The sequence below is a fragment of the Oryctolagus cuniculus genome, chromosome 9 (genome assembly GCF_964237555.1).
Source record: "Oryctolagus cuniculus chromosome 9, mOryCun1.1, whole genome shotgun sequence".
Taxonomy (NCBI): domain Eukaryota; kingdom Metazoa; phylum Chordata; class Mammalia; order Lagomorpha; family Leporidae; genus Oryctolagus; species Oryctolagus cuniculus.
Window position 1 is genome coordinate 100,564,238 of NC_091440.1, and position 20,920 is coordinate 100,585,157.

Genomic DNA, 20,920 nt, shown 5'->3' on the forward strand with positions numbered 1-20,920 from the left:
TTCTCAAAATCTTTTACTTGTACTTTTGAAAAATGAGATGAATAATAGTGTCATAGTGTGATTATGAGGGTAGAATTACACAATACTGATAAAATTGCTAAAGCAATGCCTAGTAGATAGTGTTTACTCATTATGGCTTTTTAAAAAATGAAGTTAACCCTGCTACATCTTTTTGTACATTGACATTTTCTTACTTCCTCAGAAACCATCTTCCATGCGTAGTTACCAATTTTCCCAAATAATTTCAGACTCTATCATGCATGGAAGTGATAGCCAGAGAGTACATGTTTGACCCAAAGTCATGCAAATGGGTAGTGGCAATTTTAGGCTAGAAGTCAGGCCAACTAATTTCTCAGCCAGTGAAACTACTGTGGTGTTATTATATGTCCCACCTTAACATAACTTATTTTATACCCAGTTGCTTGATCAGATGTCTTATACCATTCTGAACTACGGAATGCCTATCTGGTCAGGCTAGTCATTTGACCTGGCATTAAAGGTCCTTTGTAAAACATGTTTCCATTCAGAAATGTTTCACATTCTTCTTGTCAATAAACTATTATCAAAAAAAATTGGGGGGGGAATAAAGCTTTCTTGCATTACAATTATATTACTTTGTATATTCTGAGGTTCTATAGGATTGAGGCTGCTTTGAATCACTCCCAATTTTACCCTATGAGGTCTTACCTCTACTGAATGTCATTATTTGTTCACTGTAAATACAGGGTACAGGGCAAGTCATAAGTGAGCATGGGGTAAATTTCCATGGAATGAAGAAAGAATCAGTGGTAGAGATTCCTTAGACATGCATATTTATTTAACAAGCTTGTTCATTATCTATACTGCAGAGACTAGACAATCCTTTTAAGGGTTGGTCTGGAGATTTCAGGAAAACCTTGTTAAGAGAAATGAGTCTCAAACATTTGATTGCTCTGTGTCTGTGGAGAGAAGAGGAAAGCACACAATATGAGTTAGAACTTTTTAAGGAGGGAATATAATTATAATTGGGTAAGGATATCAGGGCTTGTTAAAAGAAACTGAACTGGCAATAGTTGAGAATGGGATCCATCAGATATTAGCCTTAAATAAGTATTAATTCTTCTGATATAGGAATTAGAGAAGTCTTCCAGAGTGTTAATGCTCTACTCCCAAGATGTACATTTCTGTATTAAAAGGCAATGTGAACAATCTGAGATCAATTCAAAGATGTAGATGATTTTATGTTTAGGAGGAGTGGTTTTGACCTTCAGTGCAAATGACTTGCCTGTGTTGCAGGGGGCACTGTATTCAGCAAAAGCTGCTTCATCTGAAAGAAACAACAGAACAGCTTGAAAATAGGAGCTGCAGAGGGACAGAGTTTTGTGAGAGGCTTTGACACATTAGGACTGCAAACTGTCCTGAGTCACAAACTACACAACTGCAGAAATGTCAGCTTTCTAGGGAAATAGGAAATTTCTACTTTTGATATCTTTGATATACTCCTAGGAGAGAATCACTGTGGGTATGTACACTTTCAGTTATCCTTCCATATTTGGTTATTTTATTCTTTCTTCTTTAAAAAGGATTTGAAATTTATTTATTGAGAGAGAGAGAGAGAGAAAGAGAGAGAGAGAGAAAGAGAGCACAAGAGAGAAATTTTCCATGGTAATTGCTGAGGCCAAAGTCTTGAATGAGCCAGGAATTCAATCCATCTCTCTTCATGTGGGTGGCAGGAGCTCAATCACTTGGGCCATGACCCAGGATCCACATTAGCAGGAAGCTGAAGTTAGGAGCTGTAACTGGGAATGAAAACCAGGCACTCCAAAGTGGGACACAGGCATCTTAATCACCTGGTTAAATGCCTGCCCCCATAAAACATCTTATATTTTTCTCCTAGTCTGAAACACGTGGCCTGTTCCTCTCCACCAATCATAATAATAGCCATATTTTAGTCTTCAACTCAAAAGTTACTTTCTTTGGTCTTAGTGTGATCACTTGGGTTTTGATTCACTCCATATCAAATCTCCTTTTATAATTACTTGTATGCTATTACTCTTCTTTATTGACTTTCATTGCTATATTATCTTTTTTTTTACAGGCAGAGTGGACAGTGAGAGAGAGAGACAGAGAGAAAGGTCTTCCTTTGCCGTTGGTTCACCCTCCAATGGCCGCTGCAGCCGGCACACCGCGCTGATCCGAAGGCAGGAGCCAGGTACTTATCCTGGTCTCCCATGGGGTGCAGGGACCCAAGTACTTTGGCCATCCTCCACTGCACTCCCTGGCCACAGCAGAGAGCTGGCCTGGAAGAGGGGCAACCGGGACAGAATCCGGCGCCCCGACTGGGACTAGAACCTGGTGTGCCGGCGCCGCAAGTGCCGCGGTGCCAGCAACTTTTAAAAGAGATTTATGTATCCTTTTGTAGCACTTGTTTGTAAAACTCTTGGAATATTTTGCATCATTGATAGTCTTATAGATCATTTTTAGAGTAGTTTTATAGGCCAAGAAGGCAAGAAAATTGTCTAGGTGACAGAATAAACTGCAAAAACAACTTAAAAATATTTACCACATTCTAATTCCTTAATTAAGAATTGGTACTTTATTTAGGATTCTTTGTACTATCTTACTCACCTGTCTCATAGTAATCATAGACTGTCACAAGTGCAGGTTTCAGGTTTCTTACAGGGATGTCTTGCAGAACAGTAAAAGAAAAGTTCAACATCTGATTGGTAACCTGAGAAAGGAAAGAGTAACACTCTAGAACCTGGGAGACCTCATTTTTTTCCTTTTACATGACTCTGTTTCATCCTCTGAGAAATAATTCTAAGTTGGCAGATGATGTTCACTTTCAACCTCACTGTGCCTCTAACTGTTCACACATGTGGTTGGAGACCAGGAGTCAAGAGTATAAAACTGAGCAACTAGAGCAGAGGGTCCAAGAGCAGTTGAGAAATTTATGTCTCTTAAATAATTAAAGTAATCCATATACCCCCATAATGTCCAAAGAATGACTCAGTCCATAATAAGAGATCAATTATTTTTAATGTCAGATTGACTCTAAACATATTAATATGTACAAATTATTCAGGAAGCAGACATTCCTTGGGGTGGGGTTCTTGTTTTGCTCATGAATTCAATGCATTATATTATAATAAAACTTTGATTAATATATAGAGAGTGATAGCATACTTGCCATATCCATGTATATTGTCTATAGATAATCTATCTTCTAATTTTTCACACACATATATGTTTAGGTCTGTTGATATAATCACCAACCAACCCTGGGAATGCTTTCTGTCCTTAATCATCACCTCTCGATGTGGCTTCTAGATGATCAGGCTTGTTGAAAAGGGTGTAAGCAGAAATACTCATATTCTCATTTTATTATAAACAGTGCATACCCACTAGCTTCCCTTCATTCTCAGGGAAGCATGCACTGAGGAGAGAGAATTGAAAATATCATCTAGTGAGAACAGAGGGGATGTATGCACTTTCTCACAGTCATTCTTATGACTGATCTTCACATGCCATATGCCTCTCACCTAGAAAGATCAGTAACCTGAGTGTTTTTAGGGAGTCGGTGGGGCTCTCACCTGTTCCAAATAAATCAAGACATTGTTGTTGCTCACTTCTGCCCTGCTCACATGGTTAGATCTTGTAAGCTGAGGAAAAGTAGAGAAATCACCAATGTTACTGATAAATGAAGCCTCTGAGGTTTAAAGAGACGAATGTCCTATCAGACTGAATTCAATAGAAAAATGAATCCAAGATTAAACTTCCCTAAAAGAGTTTGTCTGGTAAAATGAAAATATAGTAAAGAAAATTGTTACTAACACTACATTAGATACAAAAGTTTGACTAAGTCATAGATATTTTTGACTTTTGCTTGAAGATAAAAGAGAAGTATCCTCAAGTTGGATAGTTACTCCTCTGAGATTAGATATGATGATATATTTCTTTACTCTAACTGACATTGATTTCAGTTTTCTCTAAATTTTCACAGAATAAAGACTATAACAGCAATTTTGATATTTGATGCTATCTAACCTTGAGATGTTATTTAACAGTTTCAAATTTCCATTTGCTCTATCCTTAAGTAGAATACAGGATTAATTGATTTACACACGATTGTTATATTTCTTTGTATTGACACCTAGCACAATGTTAAATGTATACTTGGTATCGTGTAAGTTCAATGTTCTTAGATTAGGACCAGTGTTCCTTTGATACAGGTTGACATCAATAAAATTGATGGAACAAAGACAGTAAGCCTCAGCTGGTCTTGCTCACTGCCCAAAAGATCCACAAACATTGGAATTAATTCCTTCCCCTTGAGTTTCAATTGGGTCTCATACCCTATTGCCTTCATACCCTGCCCAGCATTCTTTTCCAGGTTCCCAAGGCCCTACCCCATTGCAGGAATCTACCTTTGCCTGCTGCCTCCTACTGCCACCCCCATTCTTAGCCCTTCTAAAATATAAAAAGGCCCGGCCAGCCCCTGGGGGTCAGGGCCTTCTGCCACATGTTCCAACCTGTGCACACTGGCAGTTGGTCACCCACCTCTGCAAATTTATTTTCTCTGAGTAAATTTGGCCTGGCTGTAAATTCACACACTGCCTCCTCTCTATTCTGTGCCTGTTTTCCTAACAAGAATGCTATGGCTATGGTCTTAAACTGGGGACATGGGAAGCCCAGTATGTATGTAGTGTCTACTTACCATTTTCACTGTTGGTTTCAATGGGATGAAACCAGATATCATTTTTATATCAACAATCACCATGTTGGAGACTTGACGGCTTCCTATGTAACTATAGATACAAAAAGGAAAGAGATACATTTCACTCTATTTTGAATCCTATCTTCTTTTAAGTTCCAGAATGAGTTGTAAAATTTTATCATAAGTTTTCTTTTTTTTTTTTTTTTTTTTTTTTTTTTTTTTTTTTTTTATCTTTTATTTAATGAATATAAATTTCCAAAGTACGTCTCATGGGTTACAATGGCTTTCCCCCCCATACCGTCCCTCCCACCCACCACCCTCCCCTTTCCCACTCCCTCTCCCCTTCCATTCACATCAAGATTCATTTTCGATTATCTTAGTATACAGAAGATCAGCTTAGTATACCTTAAGTAAGGATTTCAACAGTTTGTTCCCACACAGAAACATAAAGTGAAAAATAATAGATGATTTTTTTTTTAATGATGATGAAATCAGATCAGACCTATTGTCATGTTTAATCCCAGTGAGAGTCAAGTTGGGAATTGATAGTTTCTTTTTTTTTTTTTTTTTTTTTTAACAGAAGATCAGTTTAGTGTACATTAAGTAAAGATTTCAACAGTTTGCACCCCCATAGAAACACAAAGTGAAATATACTGTTTGAGTACTCGTTATAGCATTAAGCCTCAGTGTACAGCACATTAAGGACAGAGATCCTACATGAGGAGTAAGTGCACAGTGACTCCTGTTGTTGACTTTACAAATTGACACTCCTGTTTATGGCATCAGTAATCTCCGTATGCACCAGTCATGAGTTTCCAAGGCTATGGAAGCCCCTTGAGTTCTCCGACTCTTATCTTGCCCCAATTGGTAGAGTTGGAAACATACTAGGGGATTCCAATTCAATCCCATCAAGGTGGCATGTGCCAATGCCATCTCACTATTCCAAGTGATCAATTTCAGTTCACAATTGATCATAATGAAAGGACTAAGAGTCAAAGGGAGCACATAAACAAGTCTAGTATCTGCTAACACCAACCGATAGAATAAATAAAGGGGAGAGTGATCCAACATGGGAAGTGAGATACTCAGCAGACTCATAGAATGGCGGATGTCCTAAATAGCACTCTGGCCTCAGAATCAGCCCTAAAGGCACTCGGATCTGGCTGAAAAGCCCATGAGAGTATTTCAGGCATGGAAAGCCAAGACACTCTGGCAAAAAGATCTCTGTGAGTGAGATCCCAGTGGAAAGAACAGGTCTTCAAAGAGGGAGGTGCCTTTCTCTGAAGGGAGGAGAGAACCTCCACTTTGACTATGACCTTGTCTAAATTTTATCATAAGTTTTCTAATAATCCTTAGGACCTTCCATCCCTGGAAATAGGTAGCCTTTACTGCCAATATGAGTGATTCTCAAAGCATTCCAAACACACCTACAGGATTTCATTAAAACGTAAAAAGCAAAACAAAAGAAAAGAGCCAAAAACAAAAATAGATGCCCAAGCACAGATCTCGAAATAATTAATTGAACCTCTGAGAGAGTCTGCATTTTTAAACAAATTGTACAGAGTATGCTAACCAGAGTTTGGAATCTCTAGTGTATGCCATTTCTTTGCAACTTACATTATTAATATTAATCATGATCTTTTTCTTCATGTGAAAATTATCTTCATAACTAACCTATCATATTCCTTTAGGTAAGAGACCATATCTCTGTTCATATTCTAGGTAGCTTCTTGAATATAATTTATCTTAATAGGTTTTGCTTTTATGAAATATATTGAACTTATTTGTCTGTTGATGGTTGATCAAATTGTGAACATTATTTTCTCTTTTCATTCTAAGATGCATCAGATGTTGTACTCTTGTTCTATTCCCAGTAGAGCTATGAAGAATGTTATTAAATCTTACAGAATTTTAATAGAACAGGAAGACTTTGCACTAGAGATAAAGAAGGATGAGCCATGTTTTAGAGTTATTGAAAAGAATTATTTGTTTTTCAACAATGAAAGTGGGTACTAAGAGCCTTGGAGGCAGATTAATTAGGGTTTATAAACCTACTAATTCTTCACTGTACACAGTGGGGAAGCAATTTTAATGAATAAGGCAAAAACTTTATGAGTTAATTTAAGTATACTTGAGGAGTTCTTGGTAGCTGATAGTCTCACAGCTACATAATAGAGACAGATATTCTTACCTGACATTTATTGATATCTGGAAGCTTGTGTGGGCTTTGGGTCCATCACAGGTGGGGGGTGTAGTCTGTACTTGGAGATCGAATGCAGATTCTTTCTTCTCCAAGAAAACATTGTATTTCAGAGCTGTCTGTTGGATTGATAGATACAAAGTAATTATCTCCAGTCCACGGCATCCCTTAAACTGACACCATTTCATTTCTCTTGACTTGCTCTTTCTTTGTGAGGGTCATAATAAATTGAGATTCCATTTCCAGGAGAGGGTTACAGTTGAATATTTTCAATTTCTCCCGAGTCTTACCTGAATATACACACATCCTTCTCCTGACACTGTTATGTCATACTCTCCAGGAAGGTCTGGCAATGAGACCTGCTGTAATAACAGGCGATTACTGTTTTCTACTTGGAAGTTTGTCGAAAATGTTCCCAAAGACTGGATGGCCACTTTCACTGTCTCGGTTCTAGCAAAAGTAGCTGCTCCATATCTGGACAAAGCATGGAGAGCCACCACCGTGTCCTGAAAGAAATTAGTGTAAAAATCCAAGATAATGTCATCTTTTAGGGGCATGAACCTTCCAGAGTCCATTTTTACAATTATAAATGTGGAGCAGCCGGAGCGGCCGAAGCCGCGGGAGCCGCAGAGTCTGTGCACCAGCACTGGAAGGGGAGGAGGAAAATTGAAGAAGCTCAAACTGCCTCAGTAAAACTTGAGCAAACATCAATCTCTGGAGTTAAGACTTTGGTGGACCTGCGTGGAGAGCATGGAAGCCCACAGTTTGGGACGCCAGTGGCAGACTCCACACACCAGCACTGGAACGCGAGGTGAGCCGAAACTCAATAGCCTGAGACACCGGCAGGCAAGCAGAAAGAGGAGACTAGAGGGAATGACCCAGTGGGGAAAAGTTCACTAGGCTACTAGAAGAGAGAGAGAGAGAAAAAAAAGTGACCAATACGCACACGAGTTTCTCTCCACTCACCTCTCAAAGGTGAGCAAGACAAAGAGCAGGCACCATCTTGGACATATGTAATAAGCAGGGTGACCTCAGGTCTGCACTGGCCCTGAGCCCAGCAGAAAATCCTGACTCTGCGGGGGGGGTGGTGGTGGTGGTGGTGGTGAATTAACAGGAGATTAGGACACAGTGAATGTGTGGTGCAACTGAACTGAGACTGTGAAAAAAACAGATGGTGGGGGAGAGAACTCACGGAATTCACGTGAGTAGTCTCCAGAGACACTACAATTCGGTAACCTTGGCAACCCAGTGGGAGACTGCAGGAGGAGAATTGGAGCCCACACTGAGGGCAGAACAGATTCCCCGTGTGGTCCTTGGAAAAGAGCTTCCAATCTCTGGCTCCTGTGGATAGATCATTTGCCTGCTAACTACCTCCAATTCTGTTCAGCTGTGCGGAATTACTTCCCTTTTGAATCAAAAAAAAAAAAGAAAGAAAGAAAGAAAGAGAGATTTACCATGCCTAACCTGGGAGGGTCACCTTTGGCACACCCTTAACCTTGAGGAACCAAACAGAGCTCTCAGGCCACACTCATCTCAAGCCTCTAAGGCTCCATCAAAAACAGACAGTCCACTTAATCTAGAGTCATAGTATAACAAGAAAAAACACCACAGTGAAGAAACCAAAGAATATCTCCAATATGCCAAACAAACACAAAAACAGAGGTAATAAGAACAAGGAAGACACTATGATGCCCCCAAATGAAAAAGACACCCCAATTCAAGATTATAAAGATGATGAGATAGAAGAAATGCAAAAAGTGGATCTCAAAAAATTGATAAGAACATTAAGAAGTTCTCAAAAACAAATTCTTGAACTACAGAAATCCTTAATGGACAAGATAGAAAATCTTTCTCTCGAAAATGAAATATTAAGGAGGAATCAAAATGAAATGAAACAACTAGTAGAACATGAAACTGTGATAGTGGTGAGAAATCATAATGAAATGAAGAATTCAATAGATCAAATGACAAACACATTAGAGAGTCTTAAAAACTGAATGGGTGAAGCAGAAGAGAGAATATTGGACTTAGAAGACAGACCACAGGAAAGGATATAGTCAAGCCAAAGAAAAGAAGAGGAAATTAGAAATCTAAAAAATATTGTGGGGAATCTACAGGAAACTATTAAAAAAACCAACATTCGGGTTCTAGGAGTTCCTGAAAGCATGGAGAGGGAGAAAGGAGTAGAAGGCCTTTTTAGTGAGATAATAGCAGAAAATTTCCCGGGTTTGGAGAAGGACAGAGACATCCTAGTACAGGAAGCTCATGGAACCCCTAGTAAACATGACCAAAAGAGATCCTCACCATGACACATTGTAATTAAACTCACCACAGTGAAACAGAAAGAAAAGACCCTAAAATGTGCAAGAGAGAAACATCAGATTACTTTCAGAGGATCTCCAGTTAGACTCACAGCAGACTTCTATCAGAAACCCTACAAGCTAGGAGGGAATGGCGAGACATAGCACAGGTACTAAGAGAGAACAACTGCCAGCCCAGAATATTATATCCTGCAAAGCTCTCATTTGTGAACGAAGGTGAAATAAAGACCTTCCATAGCAAACAAAAATTGAAAGAATTTGTTGCCACTCGTCCAGCCCTGCAAAAGATGCTTAAAGATGTGTTGCACACAGAAACACAGAAACACGGTCATCAATATGAAAGAAGGTAAAGGAAGGAAACCTCACAGCAAAAGATCACAGGGAATTCAAAGCATATATTAGAAAATATCTTTGGCAAATGGCAAGGGCAAAGTTACCACTTGTCAATAGTCACATTGAACGTTAATGGCCTGAACTGTCCAGTTAAAAGACTGGCTTAAGGAACAAAACCCATCTATTTGCTGCTTACAAGAAACACATCTTTCCAATAAAGATGCATACAGACTGAAAGTGAAAGGCTGGGAAAACATATACCATGCCAACATTAATGGAAAAAGAGCGGGCGTAGCCATCTTAATATCGGACAACATAAACTTTACCACAAAAACTGTTACAAGAGACCAAGAGGGGCACTATATAATGATTAAGGGTTCAATTCAACAGGAATATATAACAATTATCAATGTATATGCACCTAATTACAGGGCACCGGTTTATTTAAAGGATTTCTTAAGGGACTGAAAGGGAGACTTAGACCCCAGTACAATAGTACTGGGGGACTTCAATACTCCACTCTCAGAAATAGATCAACATGACAGAAGATCAACAAGGAGACAGTAGATTTAAATGACACTATAGCCCAAATGGATCTAACAGATATCTACAGAACTTTTCATCCTACACAGAATGCATTTACATTCTTCTCAGCAGTACATGGAACCTTCTCTAGGATTGACCACATACTAGGCCATAAAGCAAGTCTCAGCAAGTTCAAAAGAATTATAATCATACCATGCAGCTTCTCAGACCATAAAGGAATGAAGTTGGAAATTAGCAACTCAGGAATCCCTAGAGCATAGGCAAACACATAGAGCTTGAACAACATGCTCCAAAATGAAAAATGGGTCATAGAAGAAATTAAAACAGAAATCAAAAATTTTCTGGAAGTAAATGAGGATAACAGCACAACATACCAAAACTTATGGGACGCAGCAAAAGCAGTGTTAAGAGGAAAGTTTATATCAATAGGTGCCTACATCAAGAAATTGGAAAGGCACCAAATAGATGAGCTTTCAATTCACCTCAAGGATCTAGAAAACCTACAGCAAACCAGACCCAAATCTAGTAGGAGAAGAGAAATAATTAAAATCAGAGAAGAAATTAACAGGATCGAATCCAAAAAAAAAAATACAAAAAATAAGCCAAGCAAAGAGCTGGTTTCTTGAAAAAATAAACAAAATTGACACCCCATTGGCCCAACCAACTAAAAAAAGAAGAGAAAAGACCCCAATCAATAAAATCAGAGATGAAAAAGGAAACGTAACAACAGACACCACAGAAATAAAAAGAATCATCAGAAATTATTACAAGGACTTGTATGCCAGCAAACAGGGAAACCTATCAGAAATGGATAGATTCCTGGACACATGCAACCTACCTAAATTGAACAAGGAAGACATAGAAAACCTAAACAGACCCATAACTGAGACAGAAATTGAAACAGTAATAAAGGCCCTCCCAACAAAGAAAAGCCCAGGACCAGATGGATTGACTGCTGAATTCTACCAGACATCTAAAGAAGAACTAACTCCAATTCTTCTCAAACTATTCAGAAGAATCAAAAAAGAGGGAATCCTCCCAAATTCTTTCCATGAAGCCAGCATCACCGTAATTCCTAAGCCGGAAAAAGATGCAGCATTGAAAGAGATTTACAGACCAACATCCCTGATAAACATAGATGCAAAAATCCTCACTAAAATTCTGGCCAATAGAATGCAACAACTCATCAGAAAGATCATCCACCCAGACCAAGTGGGATTTATCCCTGGTATGCAGGGATGGTTCAATCTGCGCAAAACAATCAACGTGATACACCACATTAACAGACTGCAGAAGAAAAACCATATGATTGTCTCAATAGATGCTGAGAAAGCATTTGATAAAATACAACACCCTTTCATGATGAAAACTCTAAGTAAACTGGGTATGGAAGGAACATTCCTCAATACAATCAAAGCAATTTATGAAAAACCCATGGCCAGCATCCTATTGAATGGGGAAAAGTTGGAAGCATTTCCACTGAGATCTGGTACCAGACATGGATGCCCACTCTCACCACTGCTATTCAATATAGTTCTGGAAGTTTTAGCCAGAGCCATCAGACAAGAAAAAGAAATTAAAGGGATACAAATTGGGAAGGAAGAAGTCAAACTATCCCTCTTTGCATATGATATGATTCTTTATTTAGGGGATCCAAAGAACTCTACTAAGAGACTATTGGAACTCATAGAAGAGTTTGGCAAAGTAGCAGGATATAAATCAATGCACAAAAATCAACAGCCCTTGTATACACAGACAATGCCATGGCTGAGGAAGAACTTCTAAGATCAATCCCATTCACAATAACTACAAAAACAATCAAATACCTTGGAAGAAACTTAACCAAGGACGTTAAAGATCTCTACGATGAGAATTACAAAATCTTAAAGAAAGAAATAGAAGAGGATACCAAAAAATGGAAAAATCTTCCATGCTCATGGATTGGAAGAATCAACATCATCAAAATGTCCATTCTCCCAAAAGCAATTTATAGATTCAATGCAATCCCAATCAAGATACCAAAGACATTCTTCTCAGATCTAGAAAAAATGATGCTGAAATTCATATGGAGGCACAGGAGACCTCGAATAGCTAAAGCAATCTTGTACAACAAAAACAGAGCTGGAGGCATCACAATACCAGATTTCCGGACATACTACAGGGCAGTTGTAATCAAAACAGCATGGTACTGGTACAGAAACAGATGGATAGACCAATGGAACAGAACAGAAACACCAGAAATCAATCCAAACATCTACAGCCAACTTATATTTGATCAAGGATCCAAAACCAATCCCTGGAGTAAGGACAGTCTATTCAATAAATGGTGCTGGGAAAATTGGATTTCCACGTGCAGAAGGATGAAGCAAGACCCCTACCTTTCACCTTACACAAAAATTCACTTAACATGGATTACAGACTTAAATCTACGACCCAGCACAATGAAATTATTAGAGAGCATTGGAGAAACTCTCCAAGATATAGGTACTGGCAAAGACTTGTTGGAAAATACCCCAGAAGCACAAGCAGTCAAAGCCAAAATTAACATTTGGGATTGCATCAAATTGAGAAGTTTCTGTACTTCAAAAGAAACAGTCAGGAGAGTGAAGAGGCAACCAACAGAATGGGGAAAAATGTTCGCAAACTATGCAACAGATAAAGGGTTGATACCCAGAATCTACAAAGAAATTAAGAAGCTCCACAACATCAAACCAAACAACCCACTTAAGAGATGGGCCAAGGACCTCAATAGACATTTTTCAAAAGAGGAAATCCTAATGGCCAACAGACACATGAAAAAATGTTGAAGATCACTAGCAATCAGGGAAATGCAAATCAAAACCACAATGAGGTTTCACCTCACCCCAGTTAGAATGGCTCACATTCAGAAATCTACCAACAACAGAAGCTGGAGAGGATGTGGGGAAAAAGGGACACTAACCCACTGTTGGTGGGAATGCAAACTGGTTAAACCACTATGGAAGTCAGTCTGGAGATTCCTCAGAAACCTGAATATAACCCTACCATTCAACCCAGCCATCTCACTCCTTGTAACTTACCCAAAGGAATTTAAATTGGCAAACAAAAAAGCGGTCTGCACCTTAATGTTTATTGCAGCTCAATTCACAATAGCTAAGACCTGGAATCCACATAAATGCCCATCAACAGTAGACTGGATAAAGAAATTATGGGACATGTACTCTATACAATACTATACCACAGTAAGAAACAATGAAATCCAGTCATTTGCAACAAGATGGAGGAATCTGGAAAACATTATGCTGAGTGAATTAAGCCAGTCCCAAAGGGACAAATATCATATGTTCTCCCTGATCGGCGTCAACTAACTGAGCAGCAAAGGGGAAACCTTTTGAAATGAAATGGACACTATGAGAAACAGTGACTTGATCAGCTCTTGTCCTGACTGTTGATGTACAATGTAATACTTTATCCACTTTAGTATTTTCTCTTTGTTTTGTTCTAGTACTATTGGTTAAACTCTATGATTAACACTCAATTATTCTTAGCTGTTTAAATTTTAACTGAAAAGTGATCCCTGTTAAATATAAGAGTGGGAATAAGAGAGGGAGGAGATGTACAATTTGGGACATGCTCAATCGGACTTGCCCTAAATGGTGGAGTTAGAATCATTCCAGGGGATCCCAATACGATCCCATGAAAGTGGCATGTACCAGTGCCATCTCACTAGTCCAAGTGATCAATTTCTGTTCACAATTGATCACACTGATAGGTCTAAGAGTCAAAGGGATCACACAAACAAGTCTAGTGTCTAACACTAGCTGATAGAATCAAAAAGGGAGAGAACAATCCATCATGGGAAGCAGGATACACAGTAAACTCATAGAATGGCAGGTGTCCTAAATAGCACTCTGGCCTCAGAATCTGCCCTTAAGGCATTCGGATCTGGCTGAAGAGCCCATGAGAATATTTTAGGCATGGAACGCCAAGACACCCTGGAAAAAAAAAAAAAAAGGAAGACCTAAATGGAAGATCTCTGTGAGTGAGATCCCAGTGGAAAGAATGGGGCCATCAAAGAAAGAGGTACCTTTCTCTGAAGGGAGGAGAGAACTTCTACTTTGACTATGACCCTGTCGGAATAAGATCGAAGTCGGCGAACTCAAAAGGCTTCCATAGCCTTTGCAACTCATGACTAGAGCCTAGGGAGATTACTGATGTCATAAACAAGAGTGTCAAATTGTTAAGTCAACAACATGAGTCACTGTGTACTTACTTCTCATGTGGGATCTGTCTTTAGTGTGCTGTCCAATATGAAGTAATGCTATAACTAATACTGAAACAGTATCTTACACTTTGTGTTTCTGTGTGGGTGCAAACTGATGAAATCTTTACTTAATGTATACTGAATTGATCTTCTTTTTTTAACTTTTATTTAATGAATATAAATTTCCAAAGTACAGAATATTGATTACAATGGCTTCCCCCCATAACGTCCCTCCAACCCGCAACCCTCCCCTTATCCACTCCCTCTCCCCTTCCATTCATATCAAGATTCATTTTCGATTCTCTTTATATACAGAAGATCAGTTTAGCATTCATTAAGTAAAGATTTCAACAGTTTGCTCCCACACAGAAACTGAAATGATCTTCTGTATATAAAGATAATTGAAAATGAATCTTGATGTGAATGGAATGGGAGAGGGAGCGGGAGATGGGAGGGGTGTGAGTGGGAGGGAAATTATGGTGGGGGGGAAGCCATTGCAATCCATTCACTGTACTTTGAAAATTTATATTTACTAAATAAAAAATTAAAAAAAGAAAAATTCAAAATTTAAAAAAATAAGTAATTCTTAAATAATAACATGAAGAAGAGCTTTATAATTCTAGTTTTCTCAATGGTTTCTCACTCTCTTCATTAGTAACATTCTGTGAGCATGTACTTTACACCCCAGAATATCTTTCTTTTTAGATACCTTCTTGTTTTTCATTAAAATGGCACAGTGCTGTCCTTCAGATAGTAGGACTGGCAAAAGGAAAAACAAGCACATGGAGTGGGCTCCATTTCACCAAGCATCTCTGAAGGTAAGTTCTGCCATGGATGCTCAGAATACTTGCAGTAGAATTTATAGGTATTCCGTTAGAGTTTTAGAAGTAATATTTTCTAAGGTTACATGTGGCTGGATGATACAGTCAATGGTTAATAATCCTGATTGACCCCTGATGGTGGGAGGTGAAGAGCGGAAGCATGAGTTTCTATTATTTGGAGAAAACTTAAAAGGGACCTATGAATAAATAAGGAGAAACTTTTAGCAGAGGAGGGAAAGAAGGTGCAGACTGGAGCACCGGGAACATAAAGCAGTAAATGTTCATACATCATTTCTTAGACAACTCATCCCTCTGGTTCAGTTTAAGGGATCACTTGTAGTATTATAGGCATTCCAGACTTTTTTGATTTTTTGCCATTGTTCACAATCCAAGGTTTGGTTACCACATAAAAAGGTCTGAGGGGACAACCCTGCTTCAATAAGTAAGGTATAAGAGTACTCCAGTGGGCTAGAATAGGGATTGGGGTGAGTTACTGAAGTGTTTTAGGTTCTTTTCCTTGTTTCTGACAGACTCAAAATACTCATCAATAGCCTTTCATGTCCTTTTCTTTCTTACCCTTTCTCTTACTATTACTCATTTATTTTGTTCATTCCTCCCAACTGCACCCTGACTCTACAGGACAAGAATGTTGTGGAACCACAGACCTGGGTGGAGGAGAAGCCGCCGTGGGCGTTCTGCTGCTTTGTGATCCACTTCACAATGAGCTTTGCAGTAGTCAGGTCCTCTGAGGCTGGGGCAGGCCAGGCAGTGAGGTGAGCAAGGAGCACATAGGACGTCATCTCCACCTCAGCAGAGGGAGCCCGGGGGTGGAAGAAATGGCCCTCTGACGACTTGGGTTTCTGAGGTCGCTCCCAGTGAATTGAATCATCTTAATGATAAGAATAACGCAAGAATGAAAATCATTAATATTTCATGCATGACTCTAAAAGCCTATGCTTTTATTTAGAAAGAAATAACAAAAGCTGAAGTAAGGGGTTTTTTTTTACATCAATCAAAATATCTCTAAATTTATTAATCCAGAAATTAATCCAGAATAAATTGCAAACTTGATAAGATCAAGTGTGGTTGATCAAAACATTGAGGACAGAGATTTATAAGACATGAAGCAAACTATTCTCAAATATTATTTTTGTAGGATTAATAAGGAAAAAATAGCTGATATGATTCCCTCTTTGACTCCCTCACCTACACCCTAAATTTATTAGGTCAATATTTTTATTTGAAGTTAAATATAAAACCTACCAATTTATTTTAGGGAGTCGTAATAGAACTTGTAAAACATGAAAACTACTATTATAGATGACCACTTATCTGCTACAGCCCTTAGTATCTCAAACGACCCTGACTTGTATTCATATATCATAAAAAAGTATAAATATGAACTACACTTGTCTTTGTAAGGAGAGATTGATAGCCCTGAAGTCTCCTATATTATTATTTTTATTGATATTGTTCTCTATATAACAAAATATTCCAGAGAAGGCATGGGGATTTAGGGAGTGTTAATCTCCCAATGGGTGATTCTGCATGTGAATCTCAGCATTTCATAGGGGTATAGGCCAAAAGAAGATTCTTTTCAGGAATTCAAAAATCTTCCCCTTTTCCCTTGAGTGGAAGTAGGTGGGGCAAAAAATATTAAAATATGCTCTCACCTTCCTTTATAGCTTCCTCATCAAGTGACTTGAGTACTTCATTCCTTCGGCCCTGGTTACCTGCCAGGGCAAAAGCATAGGCCAACAGTGCCTTGGTGTAGACGTGGCTGCCATTGGTCTTTTCCTGTGCTGTGTTCCAGGCTGACTCTAGGCAAAACAGGGCATTGCGAACCACAGGGTCCTGTGAAGGGAGAACAGGGTACCTTCAGCTATGTTAAAGACTCTAGGATAGGAGGTAACAATGCGTTTGAAAACTACTTTCTCTCTCTCTCTTCCTCCATCCATTCACCAGCCATCTTTTTAGAAATCACCCCCCCCCCCATTAGGATCCCATTAAATGAAACTGATAATTGTGCGACCAGGGGCCATGTGTTTCTGATTAGTTTTGGCACTTGATCCTGGATTTTATTGAACAAGTAGTTTCTTTTTGGTGGAATTAGGCAGATGCATAATGACATGCAAAGGGAAAAGTTGTCACTTGGCTTGGAGAGGAGTGGTATTATAACCCTAATTCAGTAGATTCCATAGCAGTTGGAAAACTGGAGAAATATGTGATACCCACAGTGACTGGGAGAGGAATTTCCAGAAGGGCAATGGTGATATAGGCAGAGAGGGTCACTTCATCATCTACTCCACCCTGTAAATGTAAGAGAGGGAAAGGGAGATAAATTCCACTTTCAGAAACCCTTCAAAAGTTTCTTCTCTTCTGATGGCCAATCTTCTATGAGTCTTTGGAATTTATTCTCATCCATATATTCACTGTACAAAGCACACTTCCCACCTAGGTCCCATTTCTTTCTCCTCAGTGGTATGCAGGTTTATCTCCCTACCCTATTGCTCTCCTATACTTTCCAGTCCTTTCCTTTAAGAATTCCCTTGCCACTTCTCCTTAGATGCTTTCATCCTTCAAGAAATTGCCATGGGTTAGGGATTCAGCAGGTTTATGACTAGTTCAGAAAATAAATCACCTGCTTGGGGGCTGGTTTTGTGGTGCAGCAGGTTAAGCTGCCACCTGTGATGTTGGCATTCTATATGAGCAGCGTTTCTACTGTAGCTGCTCTACTTCTGATCCACCTCCCTGCTAGTGTGTCTGGGGAAGCAGCAGTAAATGGTCCACGTGCTTGGGCCCCTGCCATCCATGTGGGAGACTCAAATGGAGTTCCAGGCTGCTAGCTTTGGCCTGGTTCAGCCTTGGACATTGTAGCCATTTGGGGAGTAAACCAGAGAATGGAAGATCTCTCTTTCTCCCTCTGTCTTTCCCCACCACCACACTCTCTGCAACTCTGCCTTTTAAAAAAATAAATAAATCTTTTAAAAAACAGAGCAATCACCTTCATGGCATTGTTGAAGAGATTCCCAGAACTCCTGAAACAGCCATCGTCCTTTTGCTTCTGAGAAAGCCAAGTGAGGGCTTGGGTAATGTGTGCTTTGTCAATGAAGGCAAAGGGTTGTGCTTGGGCAAAACTCTTGAGCACAAAGGCTGTGAGCCTGGTGGAGAGAGAAAAGTGATTGTTGGAGTTATTTGTTGTCATGCAGCACCTTCACATGCCCAAGCTTCATCGCAGGGCACCCCACAAGACTCGTGAGTCAGTATGAGATGATCTGAATGTGTGGGGCTGGGCAGTATCTGTTTGCTACCCCAAGACACTATTCTCTTTCTCTGGGCTCTGCCTGCCAATAATCCATTGCCAACTTGTTTCAAGTGCTTCCTGATTTACTTCCAGTTTGTTTTAGGTGCTTAGACTTGGCCTTACTTGTTCATTTGGTTGACTTACACACTCATGTTAGGTTTTATCCCTTCCATTGATTTTCTATGTAGATGAGAAAACCCTTCTATTCTAAAGTTCCTGCTATATAGGCTAACCTTGTGGAAATATTTTTTTTTTTTTGGCCAGGAAACACTAACTAAAAACTAAATATAAGCCCTTTCCCCTGCCTTCCTTCCTGTCCCTTCTACCAGCCTCCTTTACATGTGTTGTCTCTTACTTGCCTATGTATTTTACCTCAGAAGAATAGTATTATTTAATGCAAGGAGGTACTAGGAAGAAAGGCTTTTCTAGTCTCAGTTTCTAGCATTTCTGGATGTGTAAAAATACCTTATGTGTGGCCATTTAAAAAAAAAACTTGTAATGAGTATTAGAGATATATAACAAAGAATAGCTTACTGTATTCAGTGAAAAATATATTTTGAAATTAAAGCAGATAAACCCTGAGATAAGTCTCAGCTCTGCCACTTATTCATGCAACCTAGAGATGGCACTAGGCACAATTTTCTACCTCTGTAAAAAGAGGCCCATACTGTCTAATTCATAGAGTTGCCATGAGGAGCAAGAGTTGTACAGGTCTGGCCGATAGTACCCTTTCATTACCAAGTGTTGCCTTCATCATTGCCATTTTTGTCTCCAAAGGCGCTGTAGGAGCCATCTTTGTGTTTGTAGTTCAGCTGTTTCTGATAACCTGAGATGGAAAGTTTCAGATGGTTCATGAAATATCAGTGACATATCAGAGAAAGATGGGATCCTCCTATGTTTAGACTAATGCCAGAAAAGCCACCCATGTGCCCTGGCCTCTCTTCAATGCAGGGCCCTCCAAGAACCCATTGAATGTGAAGCCTACTTGTGGAAGGAATATTTACAATCAGAAAGTGAAGTGTCTGCTCCTTACTCACCAGCATTGAGAAAGTTTATGGCCTTGGACTTGAGCTCTGGAGTCAGTTGGTGGGTTTCATTCAGATATTTCAGTACATAGATATTAGGAGCAAAAAGGGCAATGTTCTGTTCACCACAGCCATAGGGCATCTGGAGGAGACTGTGTGTGTTTTTTATAGGAGAGCCTAAAATGTCACCTGAGAGCGAAAGAGGAGAAGTCAAAACAATCATAAATGAACAGAATCATGAATCAATATTTAGAGTCATTTCTAAAAGTCAGCAGATTTGAAGGAACTAGAATTTGAGAGGAAGGTCAGGTATACTGGAAGCCAAGTAGAGTGAGGAAAAGTTAGAGATATGAGCAAGAAGTCGAAAAATTGAAGTACTGTGAAAAATTATATTTGGAAAAATACAATAGGAGTGGTGGTGGCAGTGGCTGTCTCAAATCCTCTGGGGACTGAATGACTCACCCAAAACAGAGACAGAGGCTCTGGCTGATTCTTTCACTACTCCTGGTGGAAGCTTCAGGGCCAATTTTTCTGATACCCCAGCATCTTGGTAAACAAACAAATCAGATTCATAAAAGATTATCTTTGATGTTGGTATTTCTGAAAAGTCCTAAGGAGAGTGGTTTTAGCAGTGAATATTAAACTTGGAATTCATGCCTCCTTAATACTCCAAATTTAGATTTCTTGGTACTGAGGGGTTTGCTAACCTATGCCTCTTTTTTTATTAACTGATTACATTGAATAGTACGGCAACTGCACCAAAGAAGACTCCAAGTTTTCTTAGGTTTTTTGAAGTCTCCTTAAATGTAATGTGGACTGATACGAGATTGTATTTCTTTGCCTCAAATTTTAGCTATGTACAAATGTATACTTAACACATCAGAGGAAGTAAGCAAGTAAATCAATGGTGGGTACTTGGCATTTTTCAGGGGTTTTCTCTGTGTGGCTGTGATATCAGTAGATTTTAGTAACTACTCAGGAATCATTTTCTTGGATGTTCTTGACATGGGTGTGTATGTGTTAGGAGTGGAGGAGGTTGATAGGTACATGAGTTTGTATTCATGATTATCAGGAAAATCAGAATTGAGGAATGGTAAGGGTATGCCTTGTTCTTCTCTTGTGTATTCAGAGACAAACATTATTTGTCGCTCCCCGTCTTCATGGGGGAACGACACAGGACCCTGCGCTGTTCTTTTGTCTGCTCGGCCCTCCCCGGGTTTGCTGCTGGTTCTTCCCGGGTTGGCTACTATCCCTTCCACCTCCGTGGAAGGGCAGTTCCCCCTGGCCGCATTCCCCACTTCCGCAGGGGAGCGGCACACCGCCGGCCGGCTTTCTCGGGGGCTGCACGGGTTCCCTTAGATGTTCCCCATAGATGTTCCTGGTGCATGCCGTCTCTCTCCTCCTTTATAGTCCTCCTCTGCCAATCCCAAC

General features: G+C 39.5%; 1 protein-coding gene and 1 non-coding gene across 2 annotated transcripts in view; one reads left to right on the forward strand and one right to left on the reverse strand.

Annotated features, from left to right (window-relative positions):
• Nucleotides 1-795: 795 nt before the first annotated feature.
• LOC100353846 (alpha-2-macroglobulin) overlaps nucleotides 796-20,920 on the reverse strand; it is a 59,140-nt gene continuing 39,015 nt past the window's right edge. The window contains exons 23-36 of the mRNA XM_008259804.4: nucleotides 19,952-20,035; nucleotides 19,502-19,678; nucleotides 19,203-19,290; nucleotides 18,165-18,321; nucleotides 17,396-17,470; nucleotides 16,834-17,014; nucleotides 15,826-16,049; nucleotides 7,187-7,402; nucleotides 6,888-7,015; nucleotides 4,697-4,787; nucleotides 3,573-3,641; nucleotides 2,608-2,710; nucleotides 1,265-1,306; nucleotides 796-938 (exon numbers count right to left, since the gene is read on the reverse strand). Of these exons, the coding sequence (XP_008258026.2) occupies nucleotides 916-938; nucleotides 1,265-1,306; nucleotides 2,608-2,710; nucleotides 3,573-3,641; nucleotides 4,697-4,787; nucleotides 6,888-7,015; nucleotides 7,187-7,402; nucleotides 15,826-16,049; nucleotides 16,834-17,014; nucleotides 17,396-17,470; nucleotides 18,165-18,321; nucleotides 19,203-19,290; nucleotides 19,502-19,678; nucleotides 19,952-20,035 (1,658 nt within the window). The 3' untranslated portion in view covers nucleotides 796-915. The remainder of the gene's footprint in view (nucleotides 939-1,264; nucleotides 1,307-2,607; nucleotides 2,711-3,572; nucleotides 3,642-4,696; nucleotides 4,788-6,887; nucleotides 7,016-7,186; nucleotides 7,403-15,825; nucleotides 16,050-16,833; nucleotides 17,015-17,395; nucleotides 17,471-18,164; nucleotides 18,322-19,202; nucleotides 19,291-19,501; nucleotides 19,679-19,951; nucleotides 20,036-20,920) is intronic.
• LOC127492046 (uncharacterized) lies at nucleotides 14,838-19,679 on the forward strand. Its single transcript, XR_007921013.2, has 2 exons — nucleotides 14,838-15,157; nucleotides 15,800-19,679. It is a non-coding gene; the product is annotated as an uncharacterized protein (transcript).